Raw genomic sequence first — 24,392 nt, 5'->3', positions numbered from 1 at the left:
ACTCACACATGCTGGACACCACCTGAGCCAAACAGTTTCCTTCTGGGACAATGGCCTGCCTGCAAACCGACTTGTTGCAGTGTGCGGCGTCTGGTCTGAGCACTGACAAGTGGACCTTTTACTTCTGCAACCTCTAAAGCAATGCTGCAGCACTCATGAGTCTGTTTTTTTAAGCAGCTTCTGCACCTGAAGCACAGCATGAGAACTCAACTTCTTTGATGGACCCTTGCGAGGTTGCTGTCCCGTGTAAGACCCATCTTGGGAAACCTCTGTATGACCCTGACCACTGTACTGTAACTCAGTTTTGTGAAGAACTACAATTCCTATTCTCAAAGTCTTTTCCATGAGATGCCATGTTAAACATCCAGTAGTCAGTATGAGAGAATTGTACTCAATGCAACACATTTTAACTGCTAATACATTATACACACATTTGTATGGTCCTGTCAAGCAGACAAATACATGAACATGATAAATAGGACATGTGACCTTGCACGGTTACACGACATACAGCTGTTATCACTTAGGGTGTACTTACTTTTGTTGCTGGCTATTTTAACAATAATGGCTGCATGTCGAGTTATTTTTACTACTCTAAAATATATTCTAGTTTCATTTCTATAGTATTGTCCCTTGAGAAGAATATACTAAAATGGATGCTGAAATGTGAGGGGTGTACTCACTTTTGTGAGATACTGTTTATATATGTTCCTACACAATTGATTACATTTTAAACATGTAATAAATAAACAAAAACAAATTTAAGTTTTTTTCCCCACTTCCATCCTACAGCATTGATGACGTCACCTCCCAGAGTAAGCCTGCTTTGAAATTTGGAGCGTCATTGTCCTGACTTGCTTCCCGTAGCACTGGAGCGCACCATCACTGAATAGGGGAAGTATTCAAAAAGTTTGTTAGAATTACAAAATACATTTGACTAAATATTAAATGTTATACACTACATCTTTTTAACTTACGTTATCTCCTTTTAAATAAACCTTACATCTGACTTTTGACGATTTTCTGTTGTGTTTTGTTTTTCTTTTTTACCACTGAAACCACTGTGACCGGAGTAGTAGTTTGTTCCTCGAGCCTGGACGATGGCAGAGGTTTGAGTTGAAGCTATCGGAGCTTTTTTGACAGCCGGGGCGACTTTTCCCTCAACACACTGACACTGGTCAAGGTAACATGACATTTGTATGCAGTGAGCGGTCCTGTTCGTGGTGCGGGTGTGTGTCACGGTGTCGGAGAGTTTTAATGGGATCAGATATTGGCTGAAGGATGACCTGGTTTGCAGGCGCTCGGAGGCTAAACGCTCGGCTAAGTTGGGGGAGTTACTCAGCAACACGGCTCCGAGTCACGGGCACTGCAGGAGCGCGACTCGAACACGACCATGTAGGCCTTCATGTTCATTTTCAACCCTTAAAGTGCGAAGCTTTTCCACATTTCCGGGTTTTAATAGGTAAAAAACAACAACCGAGCGGCAGAGGGTGTCCAAGCTAAGCTATGTAGCTAACTAGCCGGGGCCTGTGTACTAGCGGAGTCGCATAACGTAAATCTGCGCCTGCTGTCGTAAAGCGTCACACACTCATCTTCACCGCTCATATAACGTCTCTGTCTGTAATGTAAACTTGATCCATGCGTTTTTAGACACGGTTACACTTTTACTAATGTAACATCAGGTTTATATCGGGCTTTTTTTCTCTCGCCCATGCTGCTGAAATCCAAAGTTTCACTGTTCCACCACTGAACATCAATACCATGGTCTATCAGATGACAAGGAGCACATGGATCCAAAATTGGGCATCTCAATTCTAGGAAAATGACCAGCAATTTTAGATGCTTCATCCTGTACTACTCATGTCTTTGTCCAATCAAATGCGCTCTAAAACGAATATGTCCCGCCCTCTAAAGTAGGAGCTTGTTGGCAGGAAATGTGGTGAGATGTTAGATCTTCGCACAAACCGTTCTCCGGCGAAATAGTTTGTTTTCAGGTGGAAGGTTTTTACCTGGCGGACACTTTTCCAATGTCGAGGAGAACTCTTCGGGGGTTCCTCCGTCAGTACGAGAAGGTCAGATGCTTCTTGGTAAGGGCTCTGAAGCTCCTCTAGTCCGTGCTGCTCAACCGATGACTTTTCACATGAATTCCTCTCTCATATGCCATTTTGTTGTTCTTGAATGTTTTTTGTGTACAAGGCAGCGTTGAGAAATCCCGTATAAATCTCGCCGTCAGTCTGTCGTCTCGTTTCAAAGGGAAATACACCAACAATGGAAATCAATTAGCACACATTTCATGGGGACTTTACACTGAGTGGCATCGGCATCATGTGTAGTTTTTGCTTGGATTAAAAAATGTTGACGTTTTCATTTTAATAAATAATCTTTGTTTTTTTGTCACATATTTAGTGGCTGCCGTGTTAGAAATCATCTTTCCTTTTTCTAGCAATTTGCAGTGGAAGCTGCAGGATGTCCTTAAAGCCACGGGTGGTGGATTTTGATGAGACCTGGAACAAACTGCTCACCACCATCAAGGCGGTGGTGATGCTGGATTACGTAGAGAGAGCCACGTGGAACGACCGCTTCTCGTATCCTTCCACAGCTTTAATTATAAGTATACCTTTTTATTTACCCAATCTCTATTGAAAGAGAATACATTGGACCTGAGAGAGCACCACTTCAACTACACTATATTGCCAAAAGTTTGCGGACACCTGGTCATAAATATGATTTGTGCTTTTTGAGCATCACATTCCACATTGGTGTGACAGAGGCAGATGTAGAGGACAGGGGGTTGTGGAGATGGATGATCCGCTGTGGCGACCTCTAAAGGGAGAAGCCGAAAGAAGAAGAAGAGCATCACATTCCACATTTAGTCCCAATTATCTCTTATAGTTTCCTTCATTCTTCTGGGAAGATGTTCCACTAGATTTTAGAGTGTGCTTATAGATATTTGTGTTCTTCATCCACAAGGGTGTTAATAAAGTCAGGTACTGATGAAGGTGAATTGAGAAGGTCTGGGGTGCAGTCAGTGTACCAATTCATCCCAAAGGTGTTCAGTAGGGTAGAGATCAGAGCTCTATAGCGGGAGATGATCTACTCCAAACCATCTGAAGCAGATCTTCATGGAGCTTGCTTTGTGCTTTGTGTCATGCTGGAACACATTTGGGTTTCCAAGTACAAGTGAATGCAAATATTTTATTTTATTATTTTTTTATTGAGTGCCTCCAGTTTTGTGGTAACAGTTTGAAGAAGAACCACACATGACAGGAAAAGTATGGTGTCCCAATACTTTTGGAAATATAGTGCATAATTGAAGAATCTTCGAATTGAGTCAATAAAGGTGCAAAATGCACGAGTATGTAAAGTAACTTTAAGAACACCAAACTTTTAAAACACCAGCAGTTTATTCGTCTGATCATTTATTTAAAGACAGGAGCACTTTTCCTAATGGAACCAATAGGGGATTAGAGCTTACTTTTTTAAATATGGTAATTTTTTTAATATTTTAGGAAAATGCACCTCATACATAAATGTGGTACAAATGTCCTGATTATCTTCCCTTTGGACATTATAAGCAAGTTTCTTTTTTTTTTCTTTTTTTCTGTCAGATCCAAAAATATGTCTAACTGCGGTTATCACAGCATTGCACCAAACCAAATAAGTGTTCGTTTAACTCTTGTCTGTCTGTTTGAACACAATTGTTATCTCAATTCATGTCACCTTGGAGGTTTTGCTGTGTGGTTCTTGGGAACTATTTGGAGCAAATCGTACAAATCGTTTTCGAATCCAAAGCTTCTTTAACCCCAAATCTCTCAAAGTGATATTTACGCATTGTGTGTCGCGTACCCTGAACCCTTGGGTGAACGGCTGTACACAGAGACAAAAGTGTTTCTGGAAAACCATGTCCGTCAACTGTATAAGGTAAGAACCGAACTCTGAGTCTGTATGTTTTCCTTCTCGTCTGTGTGTTCCTAGAGGACATTTATCAGTACGAGACTGGTGAGAAGGCCATTGTGCTGAAGCTGTCTCTCTTTTGCAGAAAGTGCTGGAGTCTGAGGAGAAAGTGCTGTTGATGTATCATAGATACTGGGAGGAGTACAGTAAGGGTGCTGACTACATGGACTGCTTATATCGGTGAGTAGACAGAGAGCTTTTCAAAATCTAACATGGAACTATAGCTTTTTTATTTGTACACTGGGGTTTTTAATTGGTTAATTTGTTGCCACGGAAACAAAAGATTCTATCCTTCGGCCTACCGAAGGTAAAAGCAGTCGGCAATATTTCTGCCCAGACGCTTCATCTGTCGGCACACTGCATTGCTTTAATTGCACTTTCTCACATCACTGAAACGTAAAAGTAAAACTTAAAGCGAGCTTTACGACGAAACACATTTTGGATAAAGGGTAAACCGTGTAAATGTTATCCTTGGCGAAAAGGTTTATCACGGTCATGCTTTTAAGCTGTGAGTTTTTCCGCATCGACTCCCCTGGACCTCATCTCAAATACTGCTCATCATTTTCTCATCGTTTTTCCGGGATTGCTTTCTGCCATTTACCTTCTCTCCGCTCTGTCTGACCAAGGTGTCGTTACATGCTTGTGTTCATTTCCTGCTGTTTGTATACCTGTTTTTTTTTTCCCCATTAGGTACCTCAACACACAGTTTATAAAGAAGAACAAACTGACTGAAGCAGATCTGCAGTATGGCTATGGTGGAGTTGATATGAATGAACCGCTGATGGAGATTGGAGAGGTACAAAAACATTCACTCCCCCAATCACAAACTATTTTGTTTGCGTTTAAATACTTGAAACACTTTTTAAAGAATGCAGACCTATAGTCCCAGATTTGTTGAAAGCTAAAGGACTTAAGATTTGGTAGGTTTCAGGAAATGTGGACTTTGTTGTAGACACAAGGTCATGCGTCTTGTATCTGCGTGAGATTTATGGTTTCTATATTGTGTTTAGCTCTTAACATCTGATGAACATCTTCCTGGCTGGTTCCTCGTTTCTGTTCTCGGCAAAACAATAATTTCCCTGATAAGAAATCGCAGATTTGTTCCGCGTTTTTTTTCTTTTCCAAAGAGGTGTCGACTACAGGCATGATTAGAAGCACCTGTTTAGATGGTTTAAATATAGCAGTGTGCCTGGTGGCAGATGTATTACTTACCGCTGTGGTCTACAGAACAGTAAGGGATTGAGAAGGACATGAAGAAGAAGGAATAAATCCATTAAGTGAGCACTTTATTATGAGCACCCCTCCCCTATTTAATCAGCCAGTTGTGTGGCAGCAGTGCCATGCATAAAATCATGCATATACGGGCCTGAAGCTCCAAGTGACGTTCATGTCAACCATTAGAATGGAGAAAAACACAGAAACGCTGTGTTGATTAGAGAGGACAATGAGAATGGACAGACCAGGTTAAGCTGAGAGAAAGAGATGCCCTACAATGGCACAAGATCACATCAGGCTCCAGGTGATGATGCACTGGGAAACAGGTTTACATAAACTGGACAGTCGAAGACTACATGAAGGTATCCTCATCTGAAGAATCTGTCAGCAGTCTAAGCTGGTGTAGTGGAGGTGGTGTAATGGTGTGGGGAGTGTTTTCTCTACACACTCTAGGCCTGTTCATGCAACAATTGTAGCTTGAAAGACACAGCTTTTTTTGAGTATTGATGCGGACTATGTGCATTTCTTCATTGCCACAATTTACTCATTGATGGTTTGTTCCAGCATGATAGCACACCGAAAGTTGTATCAAATTGCTTTCATGAACTCAATAATGAGTTAATTGTTCTTCAGGGGCCTTCCATATCATTGGGTCCGGATTCAGTGGGACATCTTTTGGATTTGGCAAAACAGTAATCACGTGTGTAACTAATCAATATTGAGGCGGTTTTGAGAGCAAAGGAAGACCCGACCCAGTATTAGTATACTGTTTATAATTAAAATGCTCAGTGAGTGTATATGGATGTGTTATGCCCTGTATATGCAATAGGAGGACTAGAGGTTGCCACGTGCAGCATTAACGTTTGAAAGAAGACCTGTTTCTAACACAGTGCCGCTGAAGTCTAGATTCTGATCAAACTGATTCATTTTCTATTACAGCTGCAAATCCCAGGTCTATATTAAGGCTCACAGTCCAATCTTTTTATATCATTTTGATATAATAGCTAATTCTCAGGGAGACGTGTAGCATTTTAGGAAGAAGTTTCCTGTGTCAAGTTTATTTCTATAGCGCTTTTCACAACAGACATTGTCTCAAAGCAGCTTTACAGAATTTAACCGTTTAGTGAACGATGTGTGTTTATACCTAATAAGCAGCCTGGGTGACTGTGGCAAGGAAAAACGTAATGTTATGAGGAAGAAACCTTGACAGGGAACCAGACTCAAAAGGGGAACCCATCCTCATTTGGGTGACATCAAAAGTTTACCTAAGTGGAAGCAGCAACTTTAGATTTTCCACCACAGGAAATCATTCAGAACAGAGGGCTTTTTTTTGGATTATTAACACAAGCTGCATGTTGTTAAAAAGAGGGGAAAAAAGTAAGGCTGATGATTGACCATCACACCACCCTGTCATTAAAGTGGTAGCTCAGTATTTATTAATTGGACTTCTGATTGGGGGTAGTGGGGTGGTGGTAGCTTAGTGTTTAAGGCACTGGACCTTGGATCAGAAGGTCATGACTCCTGCTTTGTTGAATAAATGTATGGGCATCTGCCAAAATTATAAATGAATTATTTTCCTTAAACAGCACATCACCCAGTGTTTTATTTTATACCATGTATCTCAAATCCCCTGGTGTTTTTTTTAGCAGTGTGTTTATTGGCATTTTGCTGTTTATACTGTATTTTTTTTAAATAATATAAGGCACCTAGTGTAAATCTATTCTCATCATACGATTGTTCTCGTTTAATTTCCAGCTCGCGCTCGATATGTGGAGAAAGCTGATGATTGAGCCTCTTCAAGCCATGCTAATCCGAATGCTTCTGAAAGAAATTAAAAAGTAGGTCAATATCAACCTTCTGTGTTTTACTTCTAAGATAATATCATCTGTAAAACTTTCTTTTTTCTTATTTTTATTCTGAACAAGTCTTATTCCTGTAATACTGAGTTTGGTTGAATCGTTCCTAGTGATCGCTGTGGGGAGAATCCCAATCAGAAAGTAATCCATGGGGTTATCAACTCCTTTGTTCATGTTGAACAGTACAAGAAAAAGTTTCCTCTAAAGGTGAGTGGTGATGAAATAACTCTTGTATCATGAGCAGGTTTTATATGAGACTACATGTTTTCTGTGTGGAGCTGTTTACAGAATTACGCCCTCACACTAAAAGATAAATAAATCTCAACTTCCTTTTTCCCGTAAAGCTGCAAAGCATCGTAAGCTAAACAAAAACTGAAAGTATCTCCACAGATGACTCATGTGTGACCCATCCCCTCTGATGCTGTGTTTTTAGTTTTATCAGGAGATTTTTGAAGGGCCGTTTCTGACCAAAACTGGCGAGTATTACACACAGGAAGCCTCCAACCTACTGCAAGAGTCCAACTGCTCTCAGTATATGGAAAAGGTATTACTATGAGCCTTACCTTCATGTTCAAGGGTGGACAGTGTTTTGAGAATATAGTAAAGCCAAAGCTTAGATACGGAGTTGCACTCTTATTTACTTTGCTAAATGTGGAATTATTTAGCACATAATGTGCACATGACAGTAAGAAAGAAAAAAAACTCAAGCATTATAATGCAAGCATCTGAAGTGCTTAGCTACAGTTAGCACTTTTTGCTTGCCATATTTTGTTTTTAACAAATATATATGCAGTTAAGCATATATAGAAGTGCAAATTGCTTGTTGCCTGCACTTTACAAACTTTAGTAGAAATGTCAGCACGGTATACTTGCCTTCTGAAACACTGCATTTGGTTGAGGTAATATTTATAATCCCGTTTGTTTAACTTTTGTTCGTCTCGTTTGTCTAAAGGTTTTAGGGCGTTTGAAAGACGAAGAGGTCCGATGTCGGAAGTATTTGCATCCAAGCTCCTATGCCAAAGTGATCCATGAATGCCAGCAGAGGATGGTGGCTGACCACTTGCAGTTCTTGCATGGAGAGTGCCAGAACATTGTCAGACAAGAAAAAAGAGATGGTATGTACAGTTTAATTCTTACACCCCATCCCATCCACTAGCAATTGGTATGTTTAATTTTAGATCGGAAAGACTCACGTCAGTGAGTATATGAGTAAATGATTACGCTTATTTTTTAAATATATTTTTCAAATACATAAATAATGTCTGTAGAGGTTTTTGCAGTGTCAGCACAAAAAGTCGTAAAATGAAAACTAAATGCGTGTCATCTGATAAAATTTCTTCCTCCCTCAGCAAATGAGGGCCATGTCTGTCTGAAAAGTTGTTTGGGGGATTATTATTAATTTTTCACCCCTGCTGTTCTAATAAAACTACACCATATGGCCGAAAGTTTGTGGACCATCCCATCTATTTATTTATTTTTATTTCCACAAAAATCTGAAGCATATTCGGAAATGTCAGTGTGTTCTGTTATATTGCATTTTCCAATCACTAGAACCAGCAGGTCCGAACCTGTTCCATCATCACAATGTCCTTATTCCCGAAATGAGCTCTGAAGATAAAGGAGTGAAAGTACACGAGTGCTCAGCATAGAACCCTGGCTTTAACCGCACTTGTAGCTGAATGATTGCAAATCCCTTCAAAATACACTCTGAAATCTAGTGGAAAGGAAAAGTGGAGCTTATTATAACAGCAGGGAGGAGACAAAATTTGTAAATGAAAATTTCTGAAAAGCACATAAATATGTCATGGTCAGGTGTGCACAAACTTTCAAGCTGCTTCTTTTTTTTCCGACTGCTCCCTCTAGGGGTCGCCACAGCGCATCATCTGTCTCCATACTAACCTTTCCTCTACATCTGCCTCTTTCAAATTAACTACCTGCATGTCTTCCCTCACCACATCCATAAACCATGTAGGTTATTTCAAGCTAATTTTAATATAAAATTGTTTTCTGATTTATCTACGTGCCTAATTTATTTTGCAGGTTTAAGCACTTCATTTATTTATATAGGAATTACTCTAAGTACTAATTATGACCACTAATGTTGTTGTTTTTTTTGTCACTGAATGAGTATTTTGCATCTTCTTCAGTGAGGTAAATCACAAAACAAGCCAGGTCTGTGGCTGCATACATTCAGTACAAGTACAGTACATTTTGGGAATGCATTAATGGCATTACATGTTAGTCGTGCCACCTCTTAAAAATAGACCCTAGATGTTGCTAGCAACAGTTAGTTATAAGGGAAACAGAGAGTGAGATGGTTTTCAGTATATGAAGAGAGTTTACAGTTTGATCCCTGTAGTTTGTTTGTAGTTTGTATATATATTAGGGATGCACCTAAATGAAAATTCTTGGCCGAAACCGAAACACCGAAAGAAATTATGGCAATTATTATTACCATTGCATTTATGTCTATGACTGTGTACTAACCTTACTAAAATCAAGGCATTTCAATTGCATAAATTAATATTAAAGTTTCAAAGAATTCATCAATTACAAATTATTAAAATATTTATTTATAGCACATTGCAACAATGCACAGGATAAAATAAATTTAAATTTAGTCTTAAATGTTTAACTTTAATGCACTCATGTGTACATTAAATAATAATGTACAGGCCCTCTGGCCTGCTGAAAGGTTGTACAATTAAATATGTTCTTTCATAAAAACAAAGTTAATTTAGAACAAGAGCAACTGCTTAAAGATACAGTGGTCCCCCGGTTATCGAACGGCTCGGCTATCGAACATTCCGTTAGCGAACGGTTTTCCGAACGAAATTTCGGTCCGGTGAACGAACAAAGTTCCAGTTATCGAACGCCACCCACGCTGCCCAACCCAGCGCGAGGGGAAGAAACTGCTTCCGCTTCAACCATCGCTGAGTAAGCATCTATCGCAACTTCTGTTTGTGAACAATATTAGTGATATTTAGCGGTAAGTACTGTAATCATTTTTTTTCTTACTGTTGTAAAGTTGTTAATTTATACTTTTACCGAACCAACACTAAATACCCGCAGAGATCGGGATAATCCAGCAAAAGGCAGTCCATAAATAATATCCACGGTGCTTTACAGAGGAAGCCCGATTGTGATGAGCTCAATGTGGGCGGGGCACGCATGAGCGAAGGAACAGGGCATTCCCTGAAGCACCATGACAGCCACCGTAGGGGGCGTGGCAGGGGGATTCCTGACTATTAATACGGCTAAAAACAGGAAAAAATGGTTAATTATTGGGTATTGGTGGAGTTCGGAAACGGATTAATTGGTTTTCCATTATTTCTTATGGGATAATTAAGTCCAGTTTTCGAACATATCGGATTTCGAATGGTTTTAAGGGACGAATTAAATTCGATAACCGGGGGACCACTGTACAACAATATCACTGTCGGAGTGCGCATGCTCGGAGGGGTTTTGCTTTTCTGTGCATTTGCGTTTCTCTGTTATTCAGCATAGCGATCAGATGTTTGGATTTCAAATTAAACCCGACGTGGAGAAAGTTTTTGCAGACGAAATTTCGTCAATACATATTTTGCAAATCGCTATCCGTGGGTCTTTCTCAGATATACTGAAATACGTCCACACCGCAGACATGTTGTTTTAGACATGCACGTGCAGGCAGCGGTTTCTGTTTGCGTCATCACAACAAACTGTTTCTTGCACTTTAATGTACTTTTGGGCCATTTTCGGTACGTCCTAATATATATATATATATATATATATATATATATATATATATATATATATATATATATATATAAATCTTTCAAGTTGAAAGTTTATCTCAAGTGTTGAATATATGTATATATAATATTTCATTTGTCATAAAATAAGGAGGAGTCCACACCTGGCCACATCTGAGTTTCATGGTTAAGCATCCAATTACTTTTGAGCCTGTCCAAAAAATTAATTAATAAAATAATAATGTCTGTACTATAATAAGATTATTGATGCAACGTATTTATTTCATTTTCATTCCGGTGGTGCTCAGTGTAAAAAGTAAGAATATTGCGCATAATATTAAGAAAACTGTGCATAATGTTGCGAATATTACGTCGTTGTCTGAATATTTATAGACCCAGCTCTATATGATTATAGTCGTTATGGTTTTCCCATACTCTACTGCCCTTCGTGTCTGAAACACACTCTGTTGTTAGCATAACGTTCAGTGTCCATGCAAACATTTCTGCGATTTTGTTGTGTGAAAAAGACTCCGAACAGTGTGACGTGCAGGAACCTAAACACGTCTCATTGTTCGACGTAACTTGTGCGGAATTGTTTTTCAGACATGGCGAACATGTACACACTGCTGCGCGCAGTCGCCAGCGGCTTACCTCACATGATCCAGGAGCTGCAGGTGCACATCCGTGACGAGGGGCTCCGAGCCACCAGTAACCTCTCTCAGGAAAACGTGAGTGTATGTAGGTGTACACGTTCGGAAAGAAATGGATGCATGTGTATGTTTTTCTGAATGCATATACAGAACCGGGTTTTTTCGCACTGATTAGATGACTGAATAAAGGCTTTGCTTCACCGCAATTATCTGATTTACTGGAAGGAGTTGATGAACCTGTTTGGACAACTTCTTTTCTGCAAATTTAGATTGCTGTCAAAAATTTTCATTATTTCTCCAGTTATTATTTTTTACCGCAAATCTAGTAAATAGATGAATAGATTATAGTTTTTTTTACTTCCTGTAAAAAAGTTTAGTTATACCCATATGGCTATTAGACACGACAAAATTAGTATTACATTTTAATTGTAATGAATAAAGAATGACACATCTGATTATTTTTAGTTTCCTGTTACCATGTGCTGAAATAGATCTTTCGTTCCTTCTGTTGCTGCAGATGCCAACTCAGTTTGTGGAGTCCGTGTTGGAGGTTCATAGTAAATTTGTCCAGCTGATTAACACGGTGCTAAATGGGGACCAGCACTTCATGAGTGCCCTTGACAAGGTATACAACCTCCTTTTACAAAGATTTACATTAAATTGGAAGCATTTATGAAAGATTGCACCTTTTTTAATTACATAGGAACATAGGAAGCTTATAGACTTACAAACTAGTATATTTAGGATCAGGCTTAATATAAATTTATATCCATGGTTCTTTTTATTTTTTATTTCAAACAAGAGTCAAAACAACAATAATTTTTTCTGCATTTCATTCAGTGGAACTGTTCCAGTGCATAATGTGTATCTATATACTTTTAGATACACATAGTATACTTTATAGATAGATAGATAGATTGATTGATTGATTGATTGATTATACCAGTAGATGGCATCAGCGTGTCAGAAAAATGGGATTTATTCAGCTGTATATTTTATATTATTTTATATATATATATATATATATATATATATATATATATATATATATAGATATAGATATAGATATAGATATATATATATATAGAGAGAGAGAGAGAGAGAGAGAAAGTAAGTAAGTAGCTGGCAAATAATATCAAATTATTGGAAATCTATCGCAGACATGAATTTATTAACAAGGTGTTAGCAAGTTTATAAAATGTATTAAATTGTCTGAAATGACAGTCATGTCATCAAAATCAAATTGTTAGACAAATCTTTACAATTTCGTTTCTATATTCTCTCTGGTGTCCAGCACTGACTCCAATGAAGAATTAGAAAAAAGTTATTAACATTTAAAAAAAAGTTATTATTTAACAGTTATTATTTAACATTTAAAGTGATATAATACAGTATCCTACCGTTTATCGCCGTGGATAAAAACTATTCCATATAAGATTTTTGGTCTATCATGCTATCCACGACAGACCGGAAAATCAGCATAACTAATTAGCAGTAAAGTGGTGGATTCTGTATTATCTTTTTATTCATTTCTAAACATTAAACTTCATGATATTTTTTCAAGAGTCAAGAAGCTTTTATTGTCATTTTAACCATATATAGCTGATGCAGTACACAGTAAAATGAGACAACGTTCCTCCAGAAACCTGGTGCTACATACAACAACAATCACAGAAAACACAGGGCTAAGGACTAGTAAGTGTCCTCGTCACATAAAATGCATGTGTGCAACCTGGTGCAAACTGTGCAAAGACAACACAAGACAGTGCAAGACAATACAGGGCAGTGCAAGTACACAAATACACAAAACACAAAATAAAAAATATTTCCGCCAATAAACCTTTTGTAAAGAGACAAAGTGAACAGTAACAAAAATGTAAACACAGTAGCAAAAATGTCAACAAAATGTTGTTGTGCAAAGAGCAAATGGCAGCAATCCAGAAAAGATGTGCAAAAAACTGCATGTAAACGGTTTATGGTAATGAAATGATGAAATATGAGTGGTAGTGAAGACATGGGTGTGCAAAGTGAGTACGAGTATTTTTTGGACTTCCCAAAAATTGTATGTTAATCATTTAATAGAAATCTTTAAATTATTAACTGATGATTAATCAATGTACTTTTTTTTTAAGGCTTTGACATCAGTAGTAAACTACAGAGAGCCAAAATCCATTTGTAAAGCACCTGAACTGGTGAGTGAGGTTTTTTTTTTGTCGTCATTGTGATCCATTTAAACGTACAGCTTGTTCTGCATTGTGACACAACCGGTATGTGGATGCCATGTCTGATTCCTTGTTCTGTGCATTACAGCTTGCTAAATACTGTGACAATCTGCTGAAGAAGTCGGCAAAGGGAATGACTGAGAACGAGGTGGAGGATAAACTTACCAGCTTCATCACTGTCTTTAAGTACATTGACGACAAAGACGTCTTTCAAAAGGTAATCTCAACAGGAAAGAAGCCTCGGAGCACAAACTGAGCGATTCTTTTGTCGTTGTTTAACACTTCCGGTGTTTGGAAATGTTGTCTGTCCTAGTGGTGGTTTAAATCTGAGATTCTCAAACCGCTTTAATTGTTAGGAAAAAATATATAAAATTAAGTAGTGGATATTCGTGTCATAGAGTTTTATCAGGAAGAGCATAATACCGTTTGATAATGGTAAATTGTGAATCCCACCACGGTAGATTTTTTTAAAAATAAATAAACAGACCCTTGGACCCAACTTTAAAAACCCTTGTTATTGTTACAATAAATTGTCTACCAGTAGATATTGTATTGTGTATATATTGCAATTTAGCACAACGACAAAGGTATCTAATGTAAATAAAATGGTAAAATGTTACTGCTGGACCCCACTGTATACTCTATATTGTTAGAATATGTTGTCTCACTTTTTATCCCTGTTTGTGTCTCTTAGTTTTATGCCAGAATGCTTGCTAAGAGGTTAATACATGGCCTTTCATTATCCATGGACTCTGAGGAAGCCATGATTAACAAACTGAAGGTAAGTCCAAAGTGTCTCGATTTGTCTTATAATCCTGCAATCAAAGTCGCTCTTAAATAAAGTCCACACTATAAGGTGACTCAACTGGGATAATAACTACCCCCCTGACCCCTCCCTCTGTTCTCTCGCCACACAGCGGCTCTGTCATTACGCCCAAGCGGTTCCAGAAATGAAGGCTTTTTGCTTGACAAGTGTGCAAACTGTGCCTTTGTTTGTTTTCATTTCTTTTTTCTTTCTTTTTTTCCCCTGTCCTCTGGTTCCGCAGCAAGCATGCGGCTATGAGTTCACGAGCAAACTGCACAGAATGTACACAGACATGAGCGTCAGTGCCGACCTCAACAACAAGTTCAACAACTTTATTAAAACCCAGGAGACCGTAGTGGATCTGGGAATCAGCTTTCAGATCTACGTGCTACAGGTGAGACTTTTTCCGAGAGACGGCATACGCAAAAATGTAGAGATGGAGGAAATGCTAGTGCTTTAAATCTGTTCTTGAAGCATAAAGAACCAGTGATTTCACATTCAATATCCTAAACATGTCCTAACCAGCTAGTTTCACTCAAGTGTCCCTGTTTTGGGAGACATGAGAAGATTGTGTGAAGGAAGTAAGGTGTGTGTGTGTGTGTGTGTGTGTGTGTGTTGCAGGCGGGTGCATGGCCTCTGACACAGGTTCCTTCATCGACTTTTGCTATCCCTCAGGAACTCGAGAAGAGTGTACAAATGGTGAGTTACCATGTCCCAGAGACAGACAGCAGCAAAAGCAATGCAGAGTTGCAAAAGAATAAATCAAGCTGTAGAAATTCAAAATAAATCCTGCAAAAACATTATAGTCATGAAATGCTTGGAAAGAATTTATGCAACAAGCAGCATTCAGCCTGAAAGTAAAGTTTTCTAAAGTTTTTAGGAACAACATTATTAAATGACACTCAAATTGAAAAGCTGCAGACATTAGCAGAGCAAAGACCTTGTCAGTAGTGTTGGTTTGATCATTTGTAGGTAATAAGTTCATGGAAGCAAAAACCTGTATAGGTGAGATACAAGATTTCACAGTTTCACAAAATAAATGGAGGAGATTTTAAAGGGTCCAGCAGACTTTAGAAAGGAGTTGCAGGACAACCAGAAAGCAGCTGGAATAGTTACACAGAGAGAGATGAAAAGCAAAGAAGTGCCTTTGAAGTTATATTCAAAAGCACGCACATTTTTTGTGGAAATATGAAGTGGAAATATATAGTACATAAATATGAATAATAAAATAAAAAAAAATTATAAAACAGATATCTTGTGAATCCATGAAATGAGGGAACATAAATATTCTAAGAATGATTCAACATTGTACTACAATTTGAACAGTGTTTAAGCTAAAGATCCTATTAAATGTTTAAGGCAGAGATATCACACAGGTGTTGGATCATTTGTGCACCGCACATATCTTTTAGAATTCAAATACTAAAAATATAAAAATTAAAAATAATAAATATTTTTTCTCTTATTTAGGACACTTTTTTTAAAATATATATCCCATTAAATCTTGTGTATTTTTCTTGGGTCATTTATGAATTACTGAATTAATGAATATTGGCCTCTGGTTTATTAACACAGGAAATGAAAACTGTTTTAGTTCACAGTAATTAAGACAACAGCGTTTTTCCATAATTACTGTTAATAAAAAATATTATGAATAAATAATATAAAAAAAAGATATTCTGAAATGTAATGACTAGATTGCCTTCTCTGGAAAATCTGTAAGGAAACTGCACTCCATTTGATTTCGTTGGTGACTGATAAAAGATTTGGGAACGATGGAATTTGGTAAACTTTAGTTTTCAGAGACTAAAGCGGTTTTGTTTCCGTTGACTGAAATTACCGTCGAACCAATTAACTGAAACTTCTAAATCAATTGGTCTTATATAATACACTTTGCAAAGCTTGATCTTGATTTGCCGATGTCTCTTTCTCTTTAGTTTGAGCTGTTTTATAACCAGAATTTCAGCGGGAGAAAGCTCACCTGGCTACACTATCTCTGCACAGGTACAGTGCCTTTACACACACACACACACACAGGAGATAATACTTATAAACCTGTATTAGGATCCTGTGATTTAACTCCAGAACTATGAAGATGGATTTGGACTGTAATATTTAAAGTCTGCTACAACGGTTTACACTGCATTTTGCATGAACAATTCTGCATTTAAGCTTCCATCGGTGAACAGCACACCTCAACAATAGTGACATTTACATTTATGGTGTTTGGCAAATGCTCTCATTCAGAGTGACTTACAGTTATCTCATTTATAAAACTAAGCAGTTAGGACATTCGGTGCCACTCAAATGGGTTCCATTTCCATTCTTCCTCATGCCATTCCTCCTTCGTTTTCACAGATTACAGTTTCAGCATTAAAAAATGTAAATTTTTCTGAATTTTAAGAGACCCGTCTTTACTTGCTCTTGTATATTTAGTATTGCTCTTTTATGAAGAAAAAGTACTTATGCGATTAATCGATTGACTAATCGGTAGAATAGCCGAATACTAAAATAACGGCTCTGAGGCTCCGTGCGATGTGAGGCCATGCAGGAAGTGTTTTGTGGTGTGTTTAATCAACACAGTTGTATTGGTGTAATAATTGGAAACGGGTCAAATGAGCCAATTAGCTGCTCTGGATGCATTCGCCGAGTTCAGACGGTCACATTTGCCCGCCTTTTAATCGTCCTATTACCACACCAAGCCGCAGCAGTTTCTTTTTCTGTCTCTCTCGCACACATATTCACTCATACCAACCAGGTACACACACTGTAATACGGTGAGTAATCTCTTAAACACTCTGTTTGTTATTTGGTTATTTGTTGTGAAGTCTTTTATTCAGGCACTTTCCTCAGTTTCTTTGTAGAAATGCAAAACTATCCTATAACAAGACAAGAGAAACGTACGCGCATAAACACACGCACGCTGCTTAATCCTTTAACGATTCTCACGAGGTATTATGTTGGAGTTTTGTTGTTGTTCGAACAAGATTGGCCATGCACGGCAATCAAGTTGTCATTTCAGCGGAACGTCATTTCTGTGGAAACGTTCCTCTTTTTTTTCTTTTTGTTGTTCATGTTGTTGACTCATTGTTTAGAAATGCAACAGAAGTTTAGCTGCACTGAATAAAAGTGATCGCATCATACAGAATTGCTCGAAGCGGTGCCACCACACTCGTAGAACACCATTTATTTTGGAAAAGCCCATCACCGACCTGTCAGATATGCAATCAGATACTAGTCTAATAATCCCTCTTTGTCACTCTCTCTCTTTCACTCCATCTGTCAGGTGAGGTGAAGATGAACTACTTATCCAAACCCTATGTCGCCATGGTTACCACCTACCAGATGGCGGTGCTGCTGGCCTTCAACAACGGCGAGACGGTGAGCTATAAAGAGCTGCAGGAGAGCACGCAGATGAACGAGAAAGAGCTGCAGAAAACCATCAAGTCCCTGCTGGATGTCAAGATGATCAACCATGACTCACAGAAAGTAAGACAGCAAGGAGGCTTCTTGAACTCTTGATCCAGATGCAGCATTCTGGCCCTTCTGGGAATGTTTTTTTTTAACCCATAGAGATTTTCAGCTCTGCAACAGTACAAAGGCAGCCAATTTACTTGAGTTTAGTTTGAACTATTGTGGAACTTGCTGTAGGATCGTAAAGCATGAGTTTACATTGATGCTTTACGCTTCCAGAAGCGAGTCACGTAAACAACAGTGATTATACCCACGATATCTACCCAGGTTTGTCAGTGCTTCATGGCAGTTTAGATCTCTCAAACAGAACTCGCACAGCACATTCAGCCTCCAGAATTAAAGCAAGTTCTCAGATCCATATCACAGACAAGATAAAGACGCACACCAGGTTTAATAGTGATTTTATATGAACCTTTTAAAAAGTGTAATATTAGCTGTTTCTGCTCTGCCGCTGCTCTGCTTTCTGACTGCTTCGAAACGTCGTGATTTTATTGCACTAAAGTGCATTTTAGATCATACACTAATATTGCTCAACATCCCTTCAAACTCCAAATCCGTGATCATAAATCTGGATTTGTTGCCCCTTTTTCCTACTGTAACAGCTGCCACTCTGCTGGAAAAGCGTTCCACTAGATTTCCACCTTGAAGGACTCTTTGAAGGACATTTAAGTTCTTTTAATCCTGTCTTGGCAAACCTTGTTTTTATTGACTTTTTATCATCCTTAAGCCCAGTGAAACGAAATGCCACTTAAAACGCACTCCTCTACCATTGTGTGCTTGTAACTTTGTGGCAACGGTTTGGGGAAGAGACACATATGGGTGTGTAAAGATTGTGTGTCCAAATACTTTTGATCCTAGTGCATTTCTTTGAGTCTGTGGTGTATGAGGTGGTATCAAAAGGTTTCAAGACTAGCATGCCACAGATACGGTCGCTTTGCTAAATGACCTCTCTCACGTGCCGTTAAACCCGAAATTCTTAACGCACAATGCAGCGAATATCAGAAAAGACAATGAGCATGCTCTTAGTCCAGCTGCGAACAAGCCTCGCCTTTTTCGGTCGTGGAGTTGACAGGCTCTTCCACTGAGAAGACTCTTTCTCTGGGTCGTACACGTTCCTTCTGTTTCTGGGTAAGCAGCCTGGGGACGAACTTGGCAGCAGCACAGCACATGTTCAAATCACACATTGTTCAAACTGAGATAGAGATATAGATATATATATATTAATAATGTGTGTGTGTGTGTTAAACCGACAATGTTGTGGGTTGTTCTCCGACGATCATCATGCACTTGATTTTCTGCATTTTCTGTAGTTGACCCCGTTGAAGTTCTTCCTAATCTTTCGTCGTCTTTCCGTGATGATCTTTCGTTCTTGAAGCATGCGTGCCACTCAAAACACCTCAAACGACTCGGTGCAGCATCGCTGTAAACTTGCAGAATCATGTCAAACGTCCCTGTGGCAGATTTGCCCAGCATTTTGTTCTAACTTGCTGTCCATTATGAAATAGCAGACGTGGTAACGCACGTGGTCGGAATAGCACCAGTTGCACAGCTCCCGATGTACGCAGGACTTTTGGCACACCGATTTATGAAGGTCGGTGCTCCCTGTGACTGTGTTTGCGGCCTTGTGCTGCCATCTGTTGGCGTGTTACAAAACTAGTCTCGAAACCTTTTGCTACCGCCTCATATACAGAGTAGCTTTCTCAATTAGTTCTGTCTATTAGCTAGAAACATGGTTTGTCACCAAGCACTACACAGAATCAGATAAAGAATTTAAAATGTTTGCATTTAATGAAAGTTTGCGATTATGTTGAACAAGACATTTTATTTGCCATTAAAAATAAATGTAAAACAAAACAAAGTTTTATTTTTTTTCGTTGTACTTTTCATCATTGGTCAAGCGTTCGTTTAGTGCTTGTATGACTGCTTACGTTCGGAAAAATAATACAGCTGTTGATAATGAGGCTGAAAATTGCTTGTTAATTGCTCTTGTCTCGTGTTTTCAGGAGGAACTTGAGGTCGAATCGACTTTCTCGTTAAATATGAGTTTTACTAGTAAAAGAACCAAGTTTAAGATCACCACCTCGATGCAGCGGGACACCCCACAGGTACACCACTGAGTTCACTGCACTAACACACTTGTCCTAATGCTTGTGTCTGTCATATTGAACTTGTATGACTGGATGTGTGTGTGTGTGTGTGTGTGTGTGTGTGTGTGTGTGTGTGTGTGTGTGTGTAGGAGGTGGAGCAGACGAGGAGTGCTGTGGATGAAGACAGGAAAATGTATTTACAGGCTGCTATAGTGAGGATCATGAAAGCCAGGAAAATCCTGAGACACAATGCACTTATACAAGAAGTGAGTCACTTTTTTACTCTGTGTGTGTGTGTGTGTGTGTGTGTGTGTGTGTGTGTGTGTGTGTGTGTGTGTGTATGACAATGTAGAGTCTTAGCAAGTGTGGAGGGTTGAGAAAAAAAATTAGGAATATCATGTCAGAATATGATGCATGATGTAAACACTTGGTATCAGTGGTGAGCAAAGTACACAAACCATGTTCTTCAGTCAATATAGAGATACACTTCATTTAAATTAAAAGTGCTCCCTTTAAACTTTTCACTTCAGTAGAGTACAAAGTATTTGCCTTCAAATGCACTTAGATATCCGAAGTACTATGATTTATTATGGCTGTAATATTCCTATTATCATCAAGACTCTTTGCTTAATCAACTCAGTTTATGTGGAAAAAAAAATTTACTCAACACACCGATCTATTAATAGAATTATATTAATGAGTCAAACACTGATTGATATCTATTGATATTGATACATTGTTAATGTATAGGGGATTTCTCATGAACACATTTACTCATGCTGGATTTTTTTTTTTTCTGTTAAAAAAAAAAAAAAAGGTGAAGCAATATAAAATAAAAAAATCTGGCAAGTTGACAACCAGGCTTAAAAATCTATAAAATCTAATACATTGTTTTGACAATTTTAGCTTAATAAATACACAGATATTTTGTTAATTAGTAAGGATATAAGCATCTAGAATAAATAATAGTTACTGTTGTAGCAGACAAACGCTATGAAAAGAGGACGAAAAGCACCGAGATAACAGACTTAATAAATAAAAAAATAAATTGTATTGGTGTACAAATGCATGAGCATTTGCTGAAAACCTCAACGGTGACTAAAAGTGTGATCGTTTACTGCTGCTGTTATTTGCTCCTTCTCGATTTAGTGTTCGCACCGTTTTCATTGAATCCATCACTATGTCGCGAGCGAGCTGATTACGCAACCTGATGCTCGCGAGTCACGACAGAACTGTGGTACTTCCATCCCACACAAACTCCGCTTTACATAACTTCCGGGTACAGTTTTCTTCGTTCCCATGACTTGCGTTTTATATAAAACGCTCCCATGATTCGGATGACTCGGGACGCACAGTTTTCATGCTGCCGGTTGACCCGGTACAGTCCACCTAACGCTAACCCGTACCTTCAGCAACCCAAATAATAGAGAACGTCATTCTTCGACACCGAATTTCATTATGGATTATCTTCACTTCAAAGGTGGCAAAAGTACACACATCCATTACTTAAGTAGAAGTACAGATACTCATGTTTTAAAATACTCGGGTAAAAGTTGAAGTACTGATTAAACTTTTTTACTTAAGTGAAACTAAAGAAGTCTTGGCTCCGACATGTACTTAAGTAAAAAGTAGTTATTACTTCTACCTGTTTTAGCTGTTAACTGAACCTCACATTATATCAATAGACAGACAGACAGACAGACAGACAGAACGTTCGTTCGTTCGAACAAACAAACAAACAAACTTTATTGTCATTGCATAGTACAGGTACACAGCAATGAAATGCAGTTTGGCATCTACCAGAAGTGCAAAAAGTAGCAATTGTGCAAATAGTGCAGATAAATATGTATCATATTTAGTTATTTATGTATTTATATTTTTTTTTATAAAAAATGGTAAAAACAGAAATGCGCACTGAATTCATAGCGTGTTAATAAAATTTAGTGCTGTTTAAAATAATTTGAATTTTGACAGCCATATATATATATATATATATATAAAACTAATTAAAAATGTTGTTACCGAATGAATGTGTCCAGGCTGAAGATCCACATATAGAACTCACGCAGAGAAAAGATGATGATGATCAGGAATGTGTCTGTTCTCAGTCATGTTTACATCACTGACTCCCTCTGTCTCATCCACATTAACCCCAAACTTCTTACTGCCTTCTACCCTGCTCATTCTTAGCTTCGTAAACTAGTGGTGAGTGAGAGTCAGGACTTTATACACCAGTGGATTGAAAAAGACGCGCAGTAACAGGAAATTGGTTGGTGGACTGAAATCGGTGCGCAGTGAAAATAAAAATTGGATATTTCACCAAATCAATGGATTAAAACTAAAGTAACGAGCCGGTTTTAAAATGTAAGAAGTAAAAAGTACAGATATTTGTGTAAAAATTTAATGAGTAAAAGTAAAAATTTGTCTGAAAAATAAATAGTGGAGTAAAGTACTGATACCGAAAAAATCTACTTAAGTACAGTAACGAAGTATTTGTACTCGTTACTTCCCACCTCTGCATCACTTTAGTTAGTTGCAGCCCTACAAATTATCACAAGCCCAAAATCATCTTTTCAACTACTTAAAAAAAAAAATCGCATAAATAAGGCCACGGGTGTTGTGGCGAGCTAAAGTCAGGAGTTTCTTCCATCATTTATTCCTCTCTAAATGTTCTGCTTGCTGTTGAACCGATGCTGAACTGGATGTTGGTGATAAGTAGATACACCAAGTTTAAAACGGAGCGCACGCTCGACACTGATTGGTGGTTTGCTGCGTTTGAGACCAGTTTTTATTTGTTCATAAATACAAAGGAACAACTGATTTTGCAAAATGTAGTTGAGTAAAAAGACATTTGACATGTAGTGAAGTAAAAAATCTCCCCAAATGGAAATACTTCAGTACACTCACGAATCACCTTTACACCGTTACTGTCCATCACTGCTTTGGTACTGAATGTGTGTTAGTTAAGATGATGAAAAATATTCTTTGTACGCTCATTGTCATGTTATATTGGTTTCTACTCCCTCAAACACAACATATACGCATGAACTTTGATCCGTGTGCAACCTGAGCACACCTCCAATTGTATAAATCCAGTGTTCACCCTCAAACTGATCTGTGCTTTTCACATGTTTGTCTGGGTGTGGGTGTGGGTGTGTCTGTGTGCACAAACATATTTACACACATTTTTAAATAAGATGTGCGACACGACGAGGCATGCTGTTAATTAGTCAGCGTCACAGTGGGGTATTGTGGCCTGACTCTAAGCCCGATTCTTTTTCAAATTTGTAGATCCCATAGGGTGCTTTTTTTTCTGTGTGATGTAGCAGCTATAAACTGTGGTTCCTTCTAAGCCAGAAAATGTGAATCCTCTTCCCTGAGAACTTTCCCATGGTGAAAATCCGACCGATTGCGACACCCGAGCATGAAGACTCTTCACCATAAAAGCTAGAAAAAACTTCACCGCTTTAACATTACTTCAAATACTTTTAATAAGCTGCTACAGAGATTTCCACACATTCCGACCAATCAGAATTAAGAATCCGAAAGAACAAAATGCTGATGACTTTTATTATAACAGCCGTGTCCTGTTTATTGTAACCCCCCAGCGTTTTCTTTTATTTATACCTTTTTGTTTGTTTGTTTCTTCAAGGTGATCAACCAGTCCAAAGCCCGATTCAACCCCAGTATCAGCATGATAAAGAAGTGCATCGAAGTGCTTATCGACAAGCAGTACATCGAACGAAGCCAGACCTCTGCAGACGAGTACAGCTATGTGGCATAAAAGAAAAACAAACAGAAAAAAAAGAAAAGAAACCACTCGGCGGTCAAAAACGTAAACCATGTCTTTATTTTTGGCTGCAGCTGGCTCGGGCTGTCTCCCTGCAGGATGAAGTGGGGCCGTGTCTCCATCTGTGTAGAAGGAGGAGGGGGGTGGGGAAGAGCCTCTACGTACCCAGGCAGTCATAAATACCCCCCGCCCCACCACCACCTCCCTTCAGCCCCAAATCCTTTTCTGATTTTACGCTGTTTACATCACCAGTGCCACGCCCCGGTGCGTCAAACGAAAAAAGAAAAAAAAAAAGAGAAAAATGCCTATAGCTATTCAAGTGCAAACTGATTTAAAAAAAAATTGATTTTTAAACAATGTAACCATAACCAACAAATCCAGAGAGCGAGCGGACGTGTCAGAGTTTTTAAAAACGAATGTCTAAGGGAAAACCACCCATGCTTTTTTTTTTTTTTTTTTGTTCCTCACGTTTGCAGTTGTAGTGTTTTTTCTTCTTTTTTTTTTTAATGTATCAAAGTGAGAGGAAAAAAAGACTATTGTAATAAAACCATTATACTGATAATTGTATTTACCTTCAACATGTAAAAAGAAAAAAAAAAAAAAGA

At 38.4% G+C, this 24,392-nt stretch overlaps 2 protein-coding genes across 6 annotated transcripts in view; both read left to right on the top strand.

Annotated features, from left to right (window-relative positions):
• The window catches only part of LOC124384961 (uncharacterized protein C18orf63-like), a 62,934-nt gene extending 62,035 nt beyond the window's left edge, over positions 1-899 (top strand). For all 3 annotated transcript variants that reach the window (XR_006925657.1, XR_006925656.1, XR_006925658.1), the window contains one exon: positions 793-899. The gene's annotated coding sequence lies outside the window, so the exon portion shown is untranslated. The remainder of the gene's footprint in view (positions 1-792) is intronic.
• A 153-nt stretch (positions 900-1,052) lies between these two features.
• Positions 1,053-24,375, top strand: cul2 (cullin 2). 3 transcript variants are annotated; one of them, XM_046847985.1, is made up of 21 exons: positions 1,053-1,183; positions 2,444-2,585; positions 3,819-3,921; positions 4,040-4,134; positions 4,645-4,750; positions 6,925-7,007; positions 7,136-7,232; positions 7,459-7,569; positions 7,978-8,140; positions 11,363-11,487; positions 11,927-12,034; positions 13,542-13,601; positions 13,720-13,848; positions 14,326-14,412; positions 14,678-14,830; positions 15,058-15,135; positions 16,374-16,440; positions 17,723-17,925; positions 19,914-20,015; positions 20,147-20,263; positions 23,650-24,375. In XM_046847985.1, the coding sequence occupies exons 2-21, from the start codon at positions 2,467-2,469 to the stop codon at positions 23,779-23,781; spliced, it is 2,238 nt and encodes a 745-aa protein (XP_046703941.1). In that variant the 5' UTR covers positions 1,053-1,183; positions 2,444-2,466; the 3' UTR covers positions 23,782-24,375. The 3 variants fall into 3 exon arrangements, with proteins under 3 accessions (XP_046703941.1, XP_046703942.1, XP_046703943.1); XM_046847986.1 differs by having other exon boundaries at positions 1,068-1,183; positions 2,447-2,585; XM_046847987.1 differs by lacking the exon at positions 1,053-1,183 and adding an exon at positions 1,209-1,395.
• The last annotated feature ends 17 nt before the right edge of the window (positions 24,376-24,392 follow it).

Source organism: Silurus meridionalis, chromosome 4 (assembly GCF_014805685.1).
Source record: "Silurus meridionalis isolate SWU-2019-XX chromosome 4, ASM1480568v1, whole genome shotgun sequence".
NCBI lineage: Eukaryota > Metazoa > Chordata > Actinopteri > Siluriformes > Siluridae > Silurus > Silurus meridionalis.
Note: the sequence above shows the minus strand (reverse complement) of the source record. Positions and strands in the feature narration are given on the sequence as shown.